General features: G+C 53.2%; 1 protein-coding gene across 4 annotated transcripts in view; it reads left to right on the top strand.

Annotated features, from left to right (window-relative positions):
• The window catches only part of ACTN1 (actinin alpha 1), a 95,402-nt gene that overhangs the window by 13,233 nt on the left and 61,274 nt on the right, over positions 1–20,895 (top strand). Inside the window, exon 1 of one of the 4 annotated variants that reach the window (XM_040477508.1) lies at positions 18,664–18,723. The exons of the other annotated variants lie outside the window; for them this stretch is intronic. Coding sequence (XP_040333442.1) covers positions 18,679–18,723 — 45 coding nt within the window. The 5' untranslated portion in view covers positions 18,664–18,678. Of the gene's footprint in view, positions 1–18,663; positions 18,724–20,895 lie in introns of those variants that run through there. 4 annotated transcript variants of the gene reach the window in all.

Raw genomic sequence — 20,895 nt, 5'->3', positions numbered from 1 at the left:
CCAAGAGTCAGCTTCCTAGGGGCTCACTGCTTTGCCAGTTTTTCTCCTCCCAGGATAGCAGTTGTCCTTTTATTGCTTCTTGATGAAGCAAATATGTAATGACAGAAAGCTACTGTGAATTTGGGAATGCTTCTAAATGAGTTTGCATTTTATGTCTCACAGTGGTATCTTGCAACATTTGGAAGTCAGTCGTTCTCTGCACATAGAGTTTTGGAAGAGGCAGAGGTGGGGAGCCACAGCTGAGCCCTTCTTGGCCGGGGCCGGGGGGCAGCCAGTGGGATTCCAGTTATGTCTCCCTGTCCATGCCTGGTTTCCTGGCTCTGGCCTTTTCTTCCTTCTCTGCTGGCTCTTGGCCGCTCAGCCCTTGCCTCGCTCACTTAGCGCCTGGGTAGAGGATGGGCAGGAGGGAGCTGGAAAGGACAGGCGAGTTGGCAGCCTCTTGGCAGTCCTCATCAGAGTCGCTTTGGGCATTGTTGTGAAACTCTTGGCCCTGAGGACATTTGGAGGGTTCTCAGGGGATATCACTGATCTGTGAATGACTTGGGGCTCCTTGGATGATTGGAGGTGGGTCTGGGGGTCTCGAGGGAGCCTCCCTAGTAGGGGGCTCCTGGAAGGCTGTGCCACCGGGATCCAGACACATTCAGGCCACCTCATCTCAGAGCCTTGAAGCCTAGAAGCGTGGTTCTCAAACTTGACCTTGCATCAGAATCACCCAGAAGGCTGCTTAAAATACAGATGCTGGACCCCATCCTCAGGGTTTATATAGGTCTGGGGTGGGGCCTGAGAATTTGTATTTTTAACAAGTGTGAGGGCACTGCAAAGCTACTCGCAAAGAAGATAGATACAGGCAAGGGAAAGCATTGGGGCTACTTTTGCAATCTGCCCTAGAGGTCTTTATGTAGATGGTGACTTTGCTGGTATTTAGTACCTAGTGCCTCCTCCCTCTTCCCCCCCCAAATAAGGGGAAGTTGCGTTCTTTCTCTGTGGGGGGTGGGGGGGCCTGGACCTGGGGTGGGAGATGTGCTCCTGTACCCTGCGAGGGCGACTCCTCAGGAGCCTCCTGCTGGCACACAGTAGGTACTCACCAAACATTAGATATGCTGAGCGGTGACCATGGGTGCCTTAGAGGGGGTGGGGCAGCCACAGTCCAGCCGGAAATGTCTGGCGGATGCTGAGGTGTTGGGTGGCGATAGTCCAAGGCATCAAGGGCCGCTTTGGTGATGGGGCTGAATTGAGGTCCCAGAGGGAGCCCAGGCTGGCCTCGCAGCCTCAGAAGTGTGCCCCGGAGTCCAGAGGAGGCCAGGGAAGCTGGCCTTATGCTTGAGCTGGGGTCCGAGCTCAGGATGACCTCAGCCCTGCCATGCTGCTTGACACCCCCTCCCAGGTGTCTGACCGAAGCAGGGTGGCCGGGAGCCAGCGCACCCACCCCCCCTCCCCGGCTCCCTGGCAGGCAGTCCAGCTGTGTGTTTTCTTCTTTTGGCCAGCGGCCCACTTCAGATTCCTCTCCTGAGGTACTGGCCATGCTGACACGTCCTTCTGTTCCCTGCCCTTGTTGGATTTGGCTACGGCCCCTACTTCAGAAAATCTTAGGGAGTTTCTGGTCCTCTTATGTGGGCTTGGGGGCCTCAAAGGAAATAAAACCTTCCAGCGCCAGCACTGAGGGTTCTCTCTTTGGCGGCGGACGTCAGCAGCCTGCTCTCTTTAGCCACAGCAGCCGGTTGGGGCGGGCGGGGCATGGAACCAGACAGAACCTTCAGACCCCCCAGCTCCCCAGCATGTGGGGCCCAGCAGGACCCTGGTCCACCTGCCTCCTGCTCCCTTCCTGTTGGGACCCTGGTGGGTGGCATTTCGGAAAGGACTAGATATGGAAAAACTGTCCTCTTTGAGCTATCAGTCCAGAGAGCTGCCTGGGAGGACCCTGTTCTGTCCCTTCGGAACAAGGACAGCAGTTGTGCCTCGGGTACCAGGCCCACAGGAGACCCGAGGTCTGGTTTTAGAGCTGCTTATGGCTGCTGTGTGATGCTGGATAAGCCACACCTGATCCTTACCTATAAAATGAGAGGACTGGGTTGGGGGGAGTGCGGTGTTGGAAATGCCTTGCCTGGATTAGCACATGGAGATGATCTCTAAAGTCTGGGGCCAACGCCAGCTTTCTGTGTTTCTGTCCCCTTGATGGGGGTTGCTCAGTAGAGCCAAGGGCTTCTGGAGGTGATCTTGAGGTTGATTCCTGGGCTTCCCAGCCTGGCCCTGAAACTAACTATTCTGCTCATACACGGACTCTTATCTTTAGGAGTCTTCAGTGTCCTCAGCTGTCAGGAATTTGTTCCTACCCTCTAGGGAGGGTGTGGGTGGGGCCCGGTGAATGAGCTTCCCTTACGGGATCCGGTGGTGCTCTGTGTCTTGGGATCTGCATGCACTCTCTTATTCTGGAAATGCCTGCTTAGGGTGTGGCCATGTGGGAAGCCAGGTGCCTGTGGAGGGTAGGCAGCCTTATTTGGGATTGGTGAAGGGTCTCTTAGCTCTGCCTTCTAGCCTGGGTGCTCCAGGTGTGGTCCTGGGGTGGGGAGAATATCTGGGCCCACTGCAAGGTGGGCTGCTCATCATCGATCCGTCTTTGGTGTAGGCTTATCTGGGTCACAGGATCGGTGTGAGGTAGGAGAGACTGCAGGCTGAGCGGAGCCAGGGAGCAAGGATTTCAGCCTGGAATCTGCCCAAGGGACTGGTGTCAATAGGCAGCCTTGTCTTCCACTTTGTTTACTCCCAGGACCCAGCTCTAGCCCTTCTTTCTTCTGGAGCAGTTTGAAGAAATCAAGTCACAGAATGCCAGAGCCCGAAGGGAACTATACCGTCACCTGGCCCTCCCCACTTAGATGAAGAGACTGGTCCACGATGGTGATCTGACTTGTCCAAGGATGCTCTGCCATGAGTTCATTCCTTGTGGGGCTGGTTTTGGTAAGGACTGTTTATTCCAGGCACATATAAACCCTCTTCTGAGGTCATACTTGTGGGTGGGCTCCAAACACCTGGTGACAGACAGGCAGCGTGAGCCTCTGTGCTCTGAAGGCAGATGGATGGAGCCGCTGGGGTTCTGGCTAGTGTGCGGGTGGTCGAGTTCAGGTGAGTTTCACACGTGATGGCAGCTGTCCTCTGCCAGGTTGGAGGTGGTGAATGACAGGTGGGTCCTTTGCATGGCTGCCCTTGTACCCAGATGTTCCTGGGACTGGCTCCTGAGATTACAGCTGAGGAGGGGAGCGAGAAACGAGCCAAGGGACAGGTGCAGGTGGCGCTGGTGGCATGAGCGGTGCCGGTCCTCACATTAACAGCTAACGCTTACTACATGCCCAGCCCTGTGCTAATTCCGTAACGTGCATTATATCAGTCATCCTAACCGCACTGTCAAGTGCAAGTACTATTTCATTTTCATCTCCACTTTGCAGAAGAAACGGAGCTTTGGTGAGATTAAACCGTTTGCCCCAAGCCACACAGCTCTTGAGTGGTGTTCCAGACTTTGAACTCAGGGCTGCCTGGCCAGAGCGCACTGTCCTCGCCAACTGCTCTGGCTGTCCCCTCCCTGCCAGGTTCCCTCTGCTCGGCAGCGAGCACCAGCTGCCTTCCCTGACTGCAGACCGGAAGCTCCTCACTAGAGATAGAACTGGGTCTCCACCCTCCTTGGGCCCCAAATACCTCTCTTCTGACACACACATTCCTGCACTTGCCTGTGGAACCCGGAAGTGGTCCGTTCATAAGAGCTGTGCCTGGGGCTGCTGTGCGATGCTGGACAAGCCACACCTGATCCTCACCTGTAAGATGAGGGGACTGCGTTCCAGGATGGTGGGCACGCTCTGTTGTAAATGCTGCGGGTTCTGGTCCCTGACACTGCAAGCCCCGGTGCCATGCCAAGCAGTGGAGGTGGGGCAGCCCAGGGCTAGATGGGGGCTGCTCCTTCGCCTCTTCCTTTCTTCCCCGTGTCTCTTCTCTTTCCTTCTTGCCTTGCGTGGCACCCCAGGCACTGGCCACCCCCAAGGAGGGTCTTGGGAATGAGGCTGTACTGGGGAGGGGCAGATTTCCTCACCCTCCTGGGAGCACGGGGGTGCTGGTCATGCCTTTGCTGGCTGCCCCCGAGTATGGCACCTTCTTGGCCATGGCAGGGTTGGGCCGGTTCTGTGGCTGTGGGGGTGTTCCAGGCTCCACCCCCTGACATAGTCACGGTGGTTGTAGGCCCTGTGCCAGCTGTTTGTTTGTTTCACATCACACTATTATTTCATCCTCAGAGCAAGGTAGGAGGCATTAGCTCTGTTTACAGGCGAGGGGCTCAAAACCCTGAGAAGTCAAATAACACGCTGAAGCTGGCATACTGCAGGCTGAGATCCGCACCCAGGTCTGTGGGGGCTCAAGTGCTCCTACCACCTAGTGCCCAGGGTGAGCAGAAATTGACAGCTGGCTGAAAAAGACAAAAGCCCTGAACAGCAAGGACACAGTGCTCAGCCGGGCTACAGCACCCTGGGTGTGGGCAGGCTGGGGGTGATGAAGGGGCATTGCTGGCTTCCTCTGAGAGAAGAGGCCAGATGGAAAGCATTTGCAGGCTCGTGGGCACCATTCACCCATTAGGCTGTGGCTGCGGCATTGCTCGGAAAAGCTCAGGCAGACGAACATAATGGTGCAAAGACAATTGGAGCCAGTCTGTGCCTGTCTCTTGAATCTGGCCTTGCCTCTGTGATTCCTTCTTTGCATTTCAAGCTCCACTGTCACCTCTGCCTGTTAATAGGCCGTGGGGGCCTGGTGAATAATACTAATACAGGAGTCATACGAAGTAGCTCTTCTAATGCGTGCCTGGCACCTTGCTTAGCTTTTTGCATCTAAGCACCGGGATGAGAATTTCCCATGCACTGACCCATAAGATTCTCACAACAACCCTGTGAGGCGGGCAGTATGTCCCCATTTTACAGATGGGGAAACCGAGGCCCAGAGAGGTTTAGTAGTTTACCCGGCGTCCTGCAGCTGGTAAGTGGCAGGGCTAGGATCTGAATCCTGGGATTTCCAGTCACTAGAACCATGATTCCCTTAAGTCAGGGATGTCTGTGTGGCCTTTATTTCTATCTCCGAAGCTGGTCTCGCACCTGATAATGAGAGGGCTTTAGGAGAAGTTGTAATGACAGAATGAAGGGTGTTTGGATCCTGCCCTTTGAGGGGAAAGCTGTCTTTTGCAGGCTTCCTGGGGGCTTGTGAGATCTGCAGCAGCTCTGAGGCCCACCCTTGGTGCCCTGCGGCCATTTTCTGAATGGGGGGCTGCCCCGGTACAGGGGGAGACCCTGTAGGTGGAGGAGGCAGGGCTGGGGAGACAAGCCCAGGGGACACAGTTCCCAAAGCCCCTTATCGGTCTTCTTCCCTCCGGGGAGATCAGCATCGTCTTGTCACAAGTGTGGTTAGATGTTAATTTTCAGGGAGGGTTAAGATAGTAAGTAATTTAGAATAAAAAAAAAAAAATGTTTATTGATTTTTGAGAGAAAGAGAGCCAGTGCAAGCAAGTAGGGGAGGGGCAGAAAGAGAGAGAGGGAGACAGAGGATCCCAAGTGGGCTCCACGCTGAGCGCCGAGAGCCCAATGTGGGGCTGGAACTCACGAACCATGAGATCATGACCCGAGCCGAAGTCGGACGCTTAACCAATTGAGCCACCCAGGCGCCCGAGTAATTTAGAATTTAATAAAGTTTCAATTCATGGCAGGGACGGGGGAGGGTTGTTTCTTATTTCTCTCTTTAGCCATGATGTCTGAAATGTGGGAGGCACTTAGGGGATATTAGTTGTGTGAATAAGTTAAAAAAACAAAACAAAACCTAATTATCATGGAGAATTCAAGTGCAGGAGTAGAGGATAGTATAACGAATCCCGATTTCCCCTTTCCCCAGCTTCAGCGCTTAGCCACAAAACCTCCCTGTCCTGTTTAGCCATCTGGGCTAGCATGCAGTGAGATTAGCTGGGGTGAACTGTGTTCTCGCGAATGAAAAGGACGAGCGGAGGTGAAACGATACGCCAGTACCAACGCAGCCTCGCCCGTGGGGTCACCACTGTGCCGAGCACGATGCAGACGTTCCAGAAGGTTTGAACGGACTACTTGGCAACTGGCCAAGTGGCATTCCTCCAGCCCCAGGGTGGGGGGAAAAGTTTCTGAAGGATGAGTTCAGCCAGATATTTGAGGTGGGCAGACATAACCCGCACCAAAGGCACGGCTGCCGACAATGGTCTACCCTCTCAATTCACATTTACTGTGGATCATTTTATTTTTTTAAATGACATTTGAAATATAAGAAAAAGTATAGAGAACACCACGACAAAGACCTATGTGCTCGCCACCCAGGTTTAATAAATATGAAGCACTTGCTCTTTCCAGGTCAGGGCAAGGTGCTCGAGAGGCCAGTGGGTGACAGACCTATGAACCGCATTTCCTTGTCACAAAGATGTGACGTGCAGTATGGTGAAGCGAGCCCAAGGAAGGCCCCATCCCACCTTGAAGGAGATAGGGAAGGCTTCCTGGAGGAGGTGATAAAAGTGAGCTAAAAATCAAAAATGGAGTATGTCTGGGTGAGTCAGGCAAGGGGGGGGTGGTGGCAAAGGGCGGGGGAGGTGGGCCAGGCAGAATGTGACCAAAGGCATGAACAGTGAGTATGAAGCTCTGGGAAGGGTGGGGCAGGGGATGAGTGAGAAGGAGTGGGCTGGAAGCAGCTGGAGAGAAAGAGGCCTGGGGGTGGGTGACAGCGGACCCGGTGAGTCAGCGGACGAGCTCGGCCGTCTTCGGGGCAGCGGCGGGCTCTAGACTTGTCCTGAGTCCTGCTCAGTGCCCAGCTGTCTGAACTGGACCCTGGACACTGGACACTGCCCGGTGGGGTGGGTGGGAGCCGTGTCAGGAGTAGTGGAAGGAGCCTGGCTGTGTAGACAAGGCTGCAGACCACGTTGGGAGGCCCAAGGGGGCAAAATAGTACTTGTGGGGGTTGTGTGGGAGATGGGAGTCTAGCTCAGAGCTTCTGTCAAACTTTCCAAAGAAGGAATGAACTGTGGGGTCATGAGTTTCCTGGTCTCGAGTGTGTTGGGTGGACTTGTCGAAGCCGGTGGGGGCGGTGGAGGGGGGAGGGCTCTGCCTCCCCTGGGGAGGGCTCTCCCCAGGGCCCCGGCTCGCTCTGTACTCTCGGGATTCAGGCGGCGGACGGCGGGCTAAGTGACCCTTGGCACAGGGCGCAGGCGCTCCAGGGAAGGTGGCTGTGGAGGAGGCGCTGGCCGGTTGCCATGGGAACCACCTCTGCTGTGGGTTTCTGGTTCGAGGATGCCCTGGAAGGGAATGAGCTCACTCCACCTGCAAGGTGGTGAGTCAGCCTCCGAAGACCTACTTGCTCTCCAGGGCTAGGCTCCCCTGCCCCACGTGGGCTGCTGTCACTGGAAAAGAGATGGGTGCAATAGAGACAGCGACCAGCCACTCTGACAGCCCCGGGGATCCTGAGTCCAGTGGAGGGAGGAGGAAGCCTCTAGTCCAGTCGCCCAAACCTTGGTCCTCAGCAGAGGCTGAGCCATCCTGTCTGCCGGCCATGTGGCTCACGTGGCCCAGGTGCCATCTGCAACTGCGCCGGCCTTGGGCTCGCAGTCCCCTGGCCCGGACACACCGAGGACGGCGTTTCAGGTGTGTCAAGGGTTTCGAAGGAGATGTGCAGGCTGTGTGTGAATACCCATCAGTCAGGTGCGAGGGTCGTTTCTGGGGATGCAGGAGGAAAGCTTCCCGGAGGGAGCGCGTTTGATCTGACACGGAAAGGCTGAGGGGTCACTAGTTCGCCCATCGAGTCCTAGGCATGTAGAGGTCAGAGGTCGTGGCTTATGGCTCCTGCCCCTCCCCACAACCACGTGTGCAGGTGTCTAGTTTGTTGTTCTTATGAGGGTGTGTCCGGAACATGCCCGCTGACGGGTAGCGAGGACAAGAATTTCAAACCGCTGTGATTTCAGGGCACTGGGCATCTTCTGCAAGACCCTAAGAAGTCCAGCCCACCACCTACTGGGTTCCAGTCTCTAAGGAGCCACCTGTGGGCTTGTAGCCTGTCTCCACCCCCAATGTGGCAGCCTTGGGGATGACATGGGAAAGGCCAGGGAACACTGGCTTTTGCTTGCCTTACTTGATACATCTACCTGGGCCTCTGTTGCCATTGGAGAAGAGAAAGCACTTCAGAGGGGGCAAAAAAGATGACATTTTAACCCTCTCAGCTACACACCACAATTTATCGTTTCAGAAACCTATTTTTGTTTTTGTCCTCATACGTACGTTACTTTCATAGTGGTAACCATAGCGTGTATGCAGTTCAGTTCCGTTTTTTTATTTCTCCACGCGGCTTTTTATTACAGATTTGTTTTTTCATATATAGCAACACAGCCTTTGCGTTCCTTCCCTGATGAAAGTGAGATCCAGGGATAGAGTTTATTTCATGAATATTTTTTTATTTGTGCTTTTCTGCCTCTTTCCAAAAAGCATTTGAGGAGAGCACATCCAAAGGCTCATGTATGGCTAAGTTTTAAAGTCGGAAGATCTGAGCTTTGTCAGGGTGAGGATGAGGTAACTGTTCAAAGAGGTTAGTTTTTCTTAGTTTGCCCTGACCCTCATTCCAAGCTTCCTGGTAGCCACAGCAAAAGGGGAAATTGGAATTATCATAACATTTATTTCCTAATGAAAGGAAGCATATCAGTTCATGGGAAAGAGACACTTATAGTAATTACTGACCACCAGGGACTTTTCCATTTTAGAGTCGCGTTGTGCTTAATGCTGTCGGTCGTAGTTTCACGGAACACACAGAGACCTTTTTTGCATATTGGTTCTTTTTTTTTTTTTTTTTTTTTAAGGTTTTTATTTTTAGGGACACCTGGGTGGCTCAGTCAGTTAAACATCCGACCTCGGCTCAGGTCATGATCTCACGGTTTGTGGGTTCGAGCCAGGTGTCGGGCTCTGTGCTGACAGCTCAAAACGTGGAGCTTGCTTTGGATTCTGTGTCTCCCCCCCCCCCGCCCCTCCCCTGCTTGTGCTCTGTCTCTCTCTCTCTCCTTCAAAAATGAATAAACACTAAAAAATAAAAATTAAAAAAAAGATTTTTAGTTTTAAGTATCTTTACACCCAGCATGGGGCTCAAACTTACGACCCCGAGATCAAGAGTCGCATGCTCCGCTGACTGAGCCAGCCAGGCGCCCCTGCATATTGGTTCTTAAATCAACCCTCAGTAGAGCCAAAGGCATGGTGTTAAATCACACTTGTGTGAAGGCATTTCTGTGAGAAGCTGAATAATGAAATCTTGTCCTACTGCTTCAAGAGGTCCAGCTGAGGCGAGGCCTCACCCCTTGCTTGTCACTGGAGACCCTCCCTCCCGGTTGTTTGCCCGGGGCTGCGCTCCTGGGCCCTGCGTCTGTTAGAGGTTTTCCGAGGCCTGCGCAGAGAAGAGAACTGTTTGAGGTACCAGGCATGTGAGGACCAAAGCTGCTATTTTGTTAGGAAAATGAGAGGTCGGGGCTGGGCCTGGCATCTACCTTTTCAGAACGAAGATGGTGGAGGCCAAGGCTGTCTTCTGGAAGCACATTTGGATTTGCTCCGAGCCTCAGCAAGGTGCTTCTGGCCTCAGGCTCTTGGCCACAGAGCAGGGATGAGGTCCCCCCGGGAAGGAAATGGCTTACCTGTCGGGGCTGGGCCTGGCATGTCACCTTTACTGGCTGCCTCTCTCCTCAGTGAGGTGTTACTCCTCTCCTCTTCATTCTCCCGGCATTGGACATCTCCATGGTTTCCAGTTTTTGGCTATCCTAGGTAATGCCTCTATAAGTAGTAGTGCTTTCCTGTGGACGTTTTCTTGCCTTTTAGGTTCATATCTGGGATCTGAGTTAATTGGTCAAGAGAGATGACCATTTTACGTATTCATCAGTTGCCTTTCTGAGACGGACTGACTTAATATGCCACCGGCAATACACAAACCTGTTTCTTTAATTAAGAAGGAACGTAATGTTTATTGTGAAAAATACAGCACAGTACAAGGAAGAAAATAGAGATTGCCTGGAATTCTCCCACGCTGAGAGCATGGAGGTGTCGGTTTGGGGTGCTGCTGTAGTGACCTCCTGCCTCTTGTCAGGTAGGAGTGGGAGCTGTGGCGGTCCCCTGTTAGTCCTACGTGCCCTCCTGCTTGGCAGGGAGGGCACCCGATTTTCCTCTGACCCAGAATAGCTTAGCCACTGGCCTGCCTGGCTGTGGGCTTAACATTTCTAACCTGAAGTCCCTGTTAATATTTCAACCTAGTGCTAGATATGTAGAAGGTGGTTCAGAAAACTGTCAGGACTTAAATATTTGGGAGGAAAATGTGAAATATGATCCTCCGCTGGCAACTTAGTAGATTCTTCAGTAGCTACCACCTGCCAGGCGCTACCTCAGGGGCAGGGCACAAGGCTCATGAGCCTCCGTGTCTGGGAAAGTTCCCCCTCCCCCGGACCTGGCTGTTGACCACATTGTTGCAAGTTCCTGTCTGTCTGTGAGGCTTGTCAGAAGAGCCAGGTTCTTGGTAAAGCTGAAGGGAAGTGGGAGAAGACCTAGAACAGAACCTAAACCTGCCGGCTCTGCGCCGGGCTCTCACTTCCCCCCTTCACTTCTCTGAACCAAACATTCCACGGCCCAGGCGACCTTCTCCCATACTTCCATCTGCAGGAGGAAGCCTCAGGGTGGAAGAGACCGCTTCCTGCTCCGGCTGGGCCCTTGATGAACTCTCGACTGGGGTTGCCGGTACTCCTCAACCCGGCAGGGTTACTTCTGTCCCCGGGCAGCTCCACCGTCCCCTGAGCAGTGACGTGTCTGATGAAATGCCCCTGATGCTGGGCTGGGAAGAGGAAGCTGGACTGTTCATGAAATGGCTTGACCTGAAGTAGGGAACGAGGCCTCAGTCCCTGGGAACTCTTAAGAGCCAGCTGAAGATTTCTCAGGTGGCTTCAAATGCCAACATGGGTGAATGCATGGGGGCACCTGGTGCTGTGCCCACACTAGTGACACACTTGGATGTTTGTGTCATTTTCAATATGGATGCGCAGAAGCTTCCTTTCTCCTGCAGCTGTGGCTCTCCCCTTGTTTCATTTTAACCTAGTGCTAGACGTATGGAGTCAGGTGCGCTTCGGTTGGGGATCATACCTGGAGGTCCACAGGTGTTTCTTGGGGAAAGACGAGATGGAGCTGCAATGGTGGCTTCTTCGAGCCACCCCAGCCCCCGTACCCACGTGTGGGACTCTCAGGCTGTCTTGGAGGTGCACCTAGAGCACGCTTGATGTCCCTAATGCTGAGTGTCCTACGGCCGGCCCCTCCGACACAGTGGCAGACTGTTTTCCAATGTCCAGGGGCTGTGGATGATCAGAACTTTGGAGCCGTGGGATTCACCGGAGGGATTCTCGGTGTTGGGGGCACCGAAGGGGGAAGCCACTGGAATGTCTCAGCTGCTGTTTGAGTTGGTTAGGTCAAGAGCTCCCTGTCAGGGCCTCATGGTACTCCAGCTTGTGGCCATGTGGACGGGCTGGGATTGATTTGTTCTGTCTGGTTTGTTAGACACTCTACCCTCTCTGTCTCTCCCTACCCAGAAACCACAATGAACTGTAAAGGCTGGTCCAATTAAGACTCATGGTCGTTGGGAGGGTGAGAGGGACTCCTGAGGAGACAACAACATGTACTTAACTTTGCTCTGTGAAGGAGAGGTTCCTTTGCTCTGAGGAGGGAAGGTGGGCAACGGTAAAGGGCGTCCTGCCCACACTGTATTAATTGAGCACCCGCTTCAGGTGACCACATCTTCCAGTTCTGGTTCCAGTGGGCATGTCCACTCTCTACCACCCAAGTGGAGAATTTCACTCCGATGCCATATTTCCTAAAGGGTGGTCCACGGCCCACTGAGGCTTCATGTATGAACTGTAGCCTCCTGAGCCTTGCCCAGACCTGCCGAACCAAATGCTCTGGGCTCAGAGCCCAGGAATCTGCATTTCTAGCAAGCCCCCTACTTAATTTTTAGAGAACATCTAGGAAGGCTTACGTGGAGAGTATCGTTGCTCTAGTCTGAGTGGTAGGAGTATCCCCAAAATGTGAACCAAGTGTCTCTTCTGGACCCTGAACCCACATTATTACTTAGAGGGAAAGTAAATAAGGAAAAGAAAGAAGATCTGTTCTTGCTTCCCTGACCGTCAATTGTTTTTGGCTTTGGAGCAAGAGGGCCAATAAGGCTGCTTTAAAGCAATATTGCAGTGCTAATGGTGGAGGCCATGCTTTTCTCACCCTGGGCATTCTGAGGGGCCACTTCTGTCAGACAGGTGGCCCTCCCTGCTCACCCAGCACACACATCTGTGTCCTTTAGTGACTGTCCAGCTCTGTTTGGTTTCCTGTGGAGAGAGGGCTTTTCAGCGCCCCATATGCTGCCTCGCCCTGTCCCACCTTAGTGACCTCTGACCCTGTAGTCTCAGTTGAGCCAAATTCTGACTGTCTACTGTTGTGTGGGTTCTAGCTTTCATCCAGACAGCGTGACAACAGGGGTTTGGGTTGGCTCTAGACTGTGGACGCCTCCTCATTGCCATGCTCCTGGGTCTTTTCAGTCCGGGGGTCTGCCAGCTGCAGTGTGTTTTGTTGGCATAGACTCCAACTGGCCCAGGGAGACAGGCCCAGGCAACAGGGAGCTGAGAAAGCACGTGAGACTCAGTTTAACAGGGCAGTTCCACATCCCTGGGTGTCATTTTGGGGGCTGTAGGTCAAGAACCACCCCCTCTGCCTCTCTGACTATCCGCAGTTTCTCAGGGGGGATGTGGTACCGTGGGAGGAGGGGCACAGTGTAGAAGGGAACCACGACTCTCAGAAGTTGAGGGGGGAGATTGAGTTTGGTAGAGCAGGCCTCAGGGGGCCACAGCATGCCTCTGACATCAGAAAGGACTAGGGTTACAAGGGTTGGTATACAGAAGGTGGGCCTGAGAGCTAAGGTATAAGAAAAAGGACCCTCAGAGCACTTATTCTGGAGTCCCAGAGGTGATGAACTCTTCCAGGCAATACGTGTAACTGAGACACAGTTTTGCAAAGAGAAAAAAATCCAATCAAGGCAAGGTTTTAGATGAACAGGTAGATGGACTCCTTTCTGAAGGCTCTAGGGATTGTTGCAACTTGTGGGTTAGCATCGTGGCTCATTTATGTAGCAAAAGCTGTGAAAATGTTCATATCCTTTGGCCTGGTAATTCCACCGCCCCCCGCCCCCTCCCCCGCTCCACTGGCCTCCAGGATTTTGTCTGAAGAAAACTGTCCAACTGAGACAGAAACGCCTAAGAATATGCTCTGTGCCATCTGGGGGGAAAAAAAAGCTTCCGTGTCTAAGCAACATTAGGGGAGGAGTTTAACAAACCTTCCTGATACATGGTAGTGGTGGGACATTTTTTTTTCAGCCTTTAGAATGACATTTATACAGATTATACAGGAATAGAATATCCAATAGACTGTTGAATGTTAGAGTAACACTATACGCTATATGCATTATAATCAGTTGCAACCATAAAAACCAGTGTAAACAGGTAATACGCAGAAACGAAAAAGACTATGTTGAGGTTGTAGGATGAACTACTTTTTAAGAAAAAATAGTATTCAATTTAATAGCAAGTCAGGGAATTTCTATCTGAAGCACCATCTCTCTCCAAATTTTATTTATTTATGTATTTATGTATTTATGTATTTATGTATTATTTATTTATTTATGTATTTATGTATTTATGTATTTATTTATTTATTTATTTATTTATTGCTGTAACCTGTCTTTTGCTTGAGTAATGGCAGCTGCATGAGATTTAACCGTCTGTTCTGAGCACGCTCAGTGTGTGTTATGTGCTGCTAGGCGCTGTGGAGTGCATAGAAGGTGTAAGATGTGGTCCCCTGAGCTTAAGGGCAGGGGATGGATGTGTCCCCTTGCTGTGGAGACAGGATGTGCCTCTGTAGGGCCAACTGATTAGTGCTGGGTGCTGAGGCCTGGCCCTAGCATAGGGGGCATGGGCAGGTGGGGGGGCGGTTAGGTGGATGGTGGATGGGATGGTCTGGGACTTCGGCTGGGGTTGGAAGGATCTGTAGGACTCAGGTGAGCTTTTAGGACAGTGGAGCGACCAGCCTGGCAGCCCAGCAGAGTCCAGGTCTCTTGAGGTGGGCTCTGTCTGCACCGGCACAGTCTTGCATGAGATCAGAGATAAATCAGATACCTGTTATTCATCCCATTTCTAGAGACTGCAAACTCGAGTCCTAGAAATGGACTCTTCCAGGAATCTCCAGAGTCCCCTAGGACAGGAGTGATGCTCCCTGTGAGCTGAGTGCCCCTGCATGTGCAAACCCTCTCTGTGCCGTCCCCAGGGGCAAATCCCCAGGCGCAGGAACCACTCCTGGAAGGTACCTTTGGTACCTTCTGGGCCAGTGATAGAGGATCAGCATTTCTTCTCCAGTGACCTTTCCTTTTAAATCTGTCCTTGGCCTGCATGCGTGCCAGGCACTCCTGGGGGGCCGCCCCATCCACACTTGCCATTTGGGTACTTTGACATTTTGTTTAAGCGGGGATGTGATTGAGAATGTGTGAGGGTGAGAACCGGAGGTGCTGGCTCTTTAAGGCTCGGCCTTCAAGTGAATTTTGGCAGAGGAGACACTGAATGTTTAATTTTAGGGCCAGGAGGGGGTGGGGGAAAGTCCCTACCACATCTGGTTTGTGTTAAGCCCTTCCCTTCAGAAAAGGGCTGTGTTTATGGTTCAAATCCGGCAGAGATGGGGCGGGAGGGGCGCCACTTTCCCCTACTAGGCAGTGCGGCACCGAGAATGCACGAAGCTTCCTTCTGGTCTTCTGACCCCGTCCTGAGCTAAACAGTTCCAACTCTGAGAAAGCCGAGACACCCATTTGATCCTAAAGTTACAGCAGACGTTTGCCTTCAGAAGGCCTCTGGCAGCTGGGCTTTGCAGGGCTGAGCCTCTGTCCCTGGTGCCGCATGACTCTCCGGAGCTGGCCGACCATCAGCTCTGCTTGTCTGGAGTCCACGGGGCCCAGATGGTCGGGGTCAGTGGTGCTGCTGGGATCCCGGGATCCCAGAGACGCCCAGGCTGTCTGAGCTGGAAGGTCGTGCAGAGACCAGTCCCAGGCCTCTCTTGACAGACCAGGAAACTGAGTCCCAGCGGGCCGAAGAAGCTAGTCCAAGGTCACGCAGCAAATTGGCGGCCGGTGCGGGATTCAAACCACGTTTTCCCTGGCTCTCAGTTTGGTTTGGTGCACTTCTCAGGGCCCCGTATGGCTTCCCCTTCTGCCTACTGTTCAGATGACTGTTCCAGGCTCTGCTTCCTCAGAGGGCTGGCCTTGGGGACAGGGGGTGGGGTGGACACAGTCACGAGGCTGTGAGTGCCTCGAAGGCTGGGCTGTTCGCCACTGTTTCCCAGTGCTGGCTCGGCCCCTGGCCCAGGGTGAGAGCTTAAAAAATATGAAATGAATGGCAGGGCGGTGTGGTCTGAGGGTGGGGGTGCTGGTGCTCCAGTTAGAAGCGCTGCATCCAGGAGGGAGACCAGGCATGGGTACCTGGAGGAGGCTCTCCTTGCTCCAAGGCCATGTCTTGTCTTCCCCAGCCCTTTCCTGGTTCGGGGACATCACCAAGCTCAGATGGAAGCCTTCAGTTTCAGAGCTGAAAGGAAGGAGCCACTGAAAACAAGCATTCCATCCGTTTCAAGTTACAGATGAGGAAACTGAGGCAAGGCCACATGGCCAGTCAGTGGGAACATCAGGACTGGAGCCTGAGTCTGCATCCCTCCTGGTGTCTTCATGGCAAGATTGAGGGTAGAAATTGGAAAGGCCCCTCTTGTCCTTTGTGCCTCCCCCATCCTGCGCCTTCCTCCATCAGGTGGACGTTTTCTCTGTCTCCCTCTTCGCTGCAGCTTCTTGTCCCCCTGCGGTGGAGGGTGGGAGGTGATTTCACCAGAGTCCCGTGGGGGAGAAGGCCGGGCATGTAGGGACTGGGCTCAGTCATTCCCTTGTGCCTTCCTCAAAGGGGAAATAGGGCAGGGTGGCTCATTTCCTTCCAAAGCCAGAGTCACCTTGGAGTCAGAGCCTAGGGAGGGGCACACCAGTTACCCATCGTCTGTGGCCCTAGGGGCATTTCCCTACTCCTGTTTTCGTGAAGTGGGGAGGGCTGGGGAGGCCCTGTGCGTCATTGCTGGCCCCCACCCCAAGTCCTCCTTCACTGCGTTCAAGGGGGGTGATGCTCATCCCTGTCCCGCCCGGCAGGCTGTCGCTGGTGGCAGAGAGGAGTCAGGTGACGGCATTGCCTGCAACATTGTGTAGAGTGGGCAGTTCTCAGACACCGAAATGGGTCACGATTCGAAACGGTTTTGTTGAGAAGTCTCCAGGGTCTCTTTTGGTTTTATTAGGAAAGTGTAACATGTTCACGGTAAAAACAAACAACCCAAAAAATGCTTCCCCATAGGTAATAGGGTTATTTTCCGATGCCCACATGCAAGTTTATGTTTAACCTGCATCTCTCTATATTTATATATATATATATAGAGAGAGAGAGAGAGAGAGAGAAAGAGAGAGAGAGAAAGAGAGAGAGAGAAAGAGAGGGAGAGAGAGGGAGGGAGAGAGAGGGGTAGTTTGTGGTAAAATATATATAACGTGAAATTTATCATTTTTGCCATTTTTAAGTGTGCAGGTCAGTGACATTAAGCGCATTCCCACTGTTGTGCAGCCATCACCACCGTCCATCTCCAGAACTCTTGGCATCTGGCCAAACTGAAACTCTGTACTCATTAAACACTCACTCCCAAGGGGCGCCTGGGTGGCTCAGTCGGTTAAGCGTCCGACTTCGGCTCAGGTCACGATCTCGCAGTCCGTGTGAGTTCGAGCCCCGCGTCGGGCTCTGGGCTGATGGCTCAGAGCCTGGAGCCTGCTTCCGATTCTGTGTCTCCCTCTCTCTCTGCCCCTCCCCCGTTCATGCTCTGTCTCTCTCTGTCTCAAAAATAAATAAAAACGTTAAAAAAAATAAATGAGTAAACACTCACTCCCCATCCCTTCCTTCCCCAGCCCCGACAACCAGCATCTACCGTCTTTGAGAATTTGACAGCTTTAGGTACTCCATCAAAGGGGAGTCAGACAGTATTTGTCCTTTTGTGTCTGGCTCATTCTCTTAGCATAATGTCCTCAAGGTTCATCCATGTGATAGCATGTGTCAGAATTCCCTTCCTTTTTATGGCCGACTAATATTCCATTGTGTGTATACACCACGTTTTGTTTGTCCCCTCTTATTTATTTATTTATTTAGAGGGTGTGAGCGGGGGAGGGGCAGGAAGCGAGGAAGACAGGGAATCCCAAGCAGGCTCCGTATGGTCAGCGCACAGAGCCAGATGTGGGGCTCAAACTCATGACACCCTAAGATCATATAACCTGAGCCAAAAATCGAGTCGGACGCTTAACTGACTGCGCCATCCAGGCGCCCAGCTGTTCGCTTATTTTTGAGAGAGAGCGAGCGAGCAAGGGAGGGGCAGAGAGAAGGGGGACAGAAGATCTGAAGTGGGCTCTGCCCGACGGCAGCGAACCTGCCAGACCCTCGGGGAGCCCGAGCCCCTCACTTCTGTGCCAGGCATTCTGGCTCAGAACTCTCCCCCAGTTAAGTTGCTGTGTGACTGTGCCCTAGGTGGGTCCCCCTACCTTCCTAGTTTGCAGACTCCAGGATCCCTGTCTCCTTCCTATTTGGGGACAGGAAATAGCAGCCTCCACGTCCAGGCAGTGGAGCGCCCCTTTCTCCTGCAGGATAGAGTGGTGGGGACCAGCCACGCACGGGTCATGTCCAGGCTTGGAGGAGGGGAGGGGGGCAGTCCTGCTTGCAGCTGTCTCCTTTCTAACCCCTCCTCCCCTGCCCCCCTTCCCCGCAGGAGAGTCCATCTTGTGGGGGCCACAGGGTGTTGAGCAGAGTCCGCTTCGGTGTTGGCACTTCTGGGGCGAAGAGAAGCCCTCTGCCGTCTTAGTCTTGTGACCTTGAGCAGGTCCTTACTCTGAGCCTTGGCTTCTTTTTCAATCTATCCTGTAGGGTCATTGCCAGGACTAAATGGGATGAGGGATGTAAACCACCCAGGTTAGTGTCCTGTGCCTGGTGGGCTCCCCGAGTGTGGGCAGGGTGGTGATTTTATGTGTGCACAAAGCCAAGGAGGGCTTTCCGCAAACTCCCCTTGTCCTTCTCTACACGGGAGGGGAGGTGATAGAGACTTCCTCCATGTTTCTCCAGCCCAGAGTTGCCCAAACTTGCTCGATTATAGGATTCGCTTGGAGTGCTTGTTACTTGTTAAAATTCTGATTCATGGGTCCCACCCAGAACTTGGGAACCAGAGTGCCCGTTGTTGGGGTGGAATCTGCATTTTCAGCATGTTTTATAATTAGGTCAATTTGGGAAACTCACATTTGCTGCTCTCAGAGTCCTCTCCCAGTGGTGGTATCATCTGATTTAACAAGAGCCCATTAGGGCAGCTGGGAGGCAGGTATGGTCCCACATAAAGTGGGAGACTTTGAAGTGAGAGTGAGGCTTAAGGGGCAGACCCGAGGCCCTGCGCTCCCTTGTGGTGGAACAGAATTAGAACTCAGATCTTCCAGTGCCTGTGTCCATTGTGTCTGCAAACATTCTACTAAGGCATGGAAAAGGTGGGGGATGAAGAGAGGTGGGGTGACAGGAAGGAGGTGAGTAACATGCCCCAGTGGTGGCAGAGGGGGAACAGGGGCATCCTTCTGCCCCTCGAGGGAGGCCTGCAGAGACCAGCCATGGTGCACAGGTGGTGGGGTGGGGGGGCACCCACCAGGACGCTTCCCCAGATGTGCCTTCTGAAAGCCAGGGCCCACATGAGCAGGGTGAGCCGTGGGCTTTGTCCCAGGGCCACTGGGATCCACAGATAGAAGGAGGGTGGGGAGGCGGCACGGGCCAGGTGGACTGGGCTCAAACACCTTCTCAGGGACATTGGGGGAATCCTGGAACTCCTGAGGGTAGGTAGTGACCACTTCTCCTGCCCTTCCCCCATTACGGTTCTGTCCAGAAAGACTTCTAGAAGCACAGGCAGGGCCGGCCCCCCAGCTCAGATGGTGGAAGCAAAGTGTGCAGGAGGCGAGGAGTGGTATTGCCGGGGTCAGCCAGCCACTCGAGGTACAAGGGCTACACGGCCTCTCCTGCTTCCTTATTCCCCAGGCTGGCTTGGTCCGTTAAAGGAAGACCAGTTTAGGTCCTTGGCGTTCCCCCCAGTTTCCAGTTTCCTCTTTAGAGGCCCTTAATGATTTCAGCCTGATTTTCTCTGGGTTTTGATGGAGAAGCTTCCAGGGGAGAGGGAGGCCCTGGACTTGTTCCCTTCAGGCTGTTCTAAGGCCAAGGTTGTCTGTCCTGACCACCTCTAGCTGGGAGCTTCAGGCACTGCCTGTGCTGGGCCCACTCCAGGAGGGTGATCTGCCTGGGTTGGGGTGAGGTGGGCCGGGGGTGGGGGGCAGTGAGAGGGGAGGAGCCTCACTCTGGGCTTGTGCATGTGGCCTGCTGCTGGGCCTGGGCTGGCAGGAGAGTCGAGGGAGCGGAGGTCCAGGCTGACTGAGCTTGTGGTTAGAAGCAGGGGCTCTGCAGCCTGAATTCTGGCTCCTCTGTGTACTGTTCGATGTGACCTTGAGTGACTTTGTGAGCTTTCTCATTTGTAAAATGGGATTAATGATGCTACCTACCTCATAGGGAGGTTGGGAGGATTGAATTGTGCTGCTACTGACAGAGCCCTCGACAGTGGGCTTGGGAGGGCGTTCTGCTCTCTCAGATCCTTCCATTCTGACCTTCAACTTAGACTGTCCGGCTGAGGGCTGTGGACCCTCTTTTGTAGCCGTGGTGAGCGGCTTGTGGTGTCTGGGTGGGCAGGGGAGTGTGGTGGAGAGCTGGGCTTTAGTGGATGACATCTTCGCCCATCCATCCATCCTTCCACCCATCCATGCATCTTTTGGCTCAGGTGCAAAATCTGGGGGTGAGGTCCCTAACCCCCAAGTGTACTTGTCCGCCTGCTTCTCTGTCTTCACCCTCCCCACGCCCCACCCCAAGTCACCTTTATCTCTTGCCTGGACATTCGTATGGTCTCCTGATTGGTGTCTGCTGACATTCTTGTCCGCCTCTGATCTGTTGTTCATGCCAAAACTAGGAGTCTCTTTCCAAGGTGCGGGCATAGTATTTGTAAACCAACACCTGATTCCTGGACCCGCCTCATTCTCACCCCCGGCCCTTGGCTGAAATCAAACAGGGCTCTCCAGTGGCTTCCATTGTTCTCAGGAGAAACTGTCCTAACATCATGCACGAGCGTCAGGCCCCTGCGGCCTGCTGACCTCCAGCCTCTGGCCTCCCTCTCCCCTCCTCCTGCACCAGCCCCATGGCCGTTTTCTAGTGGTTTGAGCCGGTGTCGTCCCTGAGGACTTTGCCCTTTGATTTCCTCTGCTTGGGCGGCATCACCCTCCCGATCATGCCCGACCCCACACATGGGGGTAGGGCCACCATATGTCTTGGTTTGCACCTGTTACCCTGATGTAATTATTAATAGCACCTCCTTTTGTTTTTAAGTGCCCTGGTTTGGATGATAAATTATATGGTCTCTCTTCACACTTACAGTCTTTTCTTCTAACTAAAATTCCTCGGCTTTAAAAAATCACTGACTTCCTCAGGGCAGCAGTTGGGTGTGGATACACACACCTGCTCACACACACATATGCATGACCGGGTTAGGGCCCTGTTTTAGCCTTACACCTTCTGAAACTTTTCCCGTATGCCTTTAAACTCAGTTTGCAAATATACAGTCATTGATAAGATTTTTTTTTTTTTAATGTTTATTTTTGAGAGAGAGAGAGTGC

Source organism: Herpailurus yagouaroundi, unplaced genomic scaffold (assembly GCF_014898765.1).
Source record: "Herpailurus yagouaroundi ecotype Mexico unplaced genomic scaffold, PumYag 141, whole genome shotgun sequence".
NCBI lineage: Eukaryota > Metazoa > Chordata > Mammalia > Carnivora > Felidae > Herpailurus > Herpailurus yagouaroundi.
This window is presented reverse-complemented; position numbering and strand designations above follow the sequence as displayed.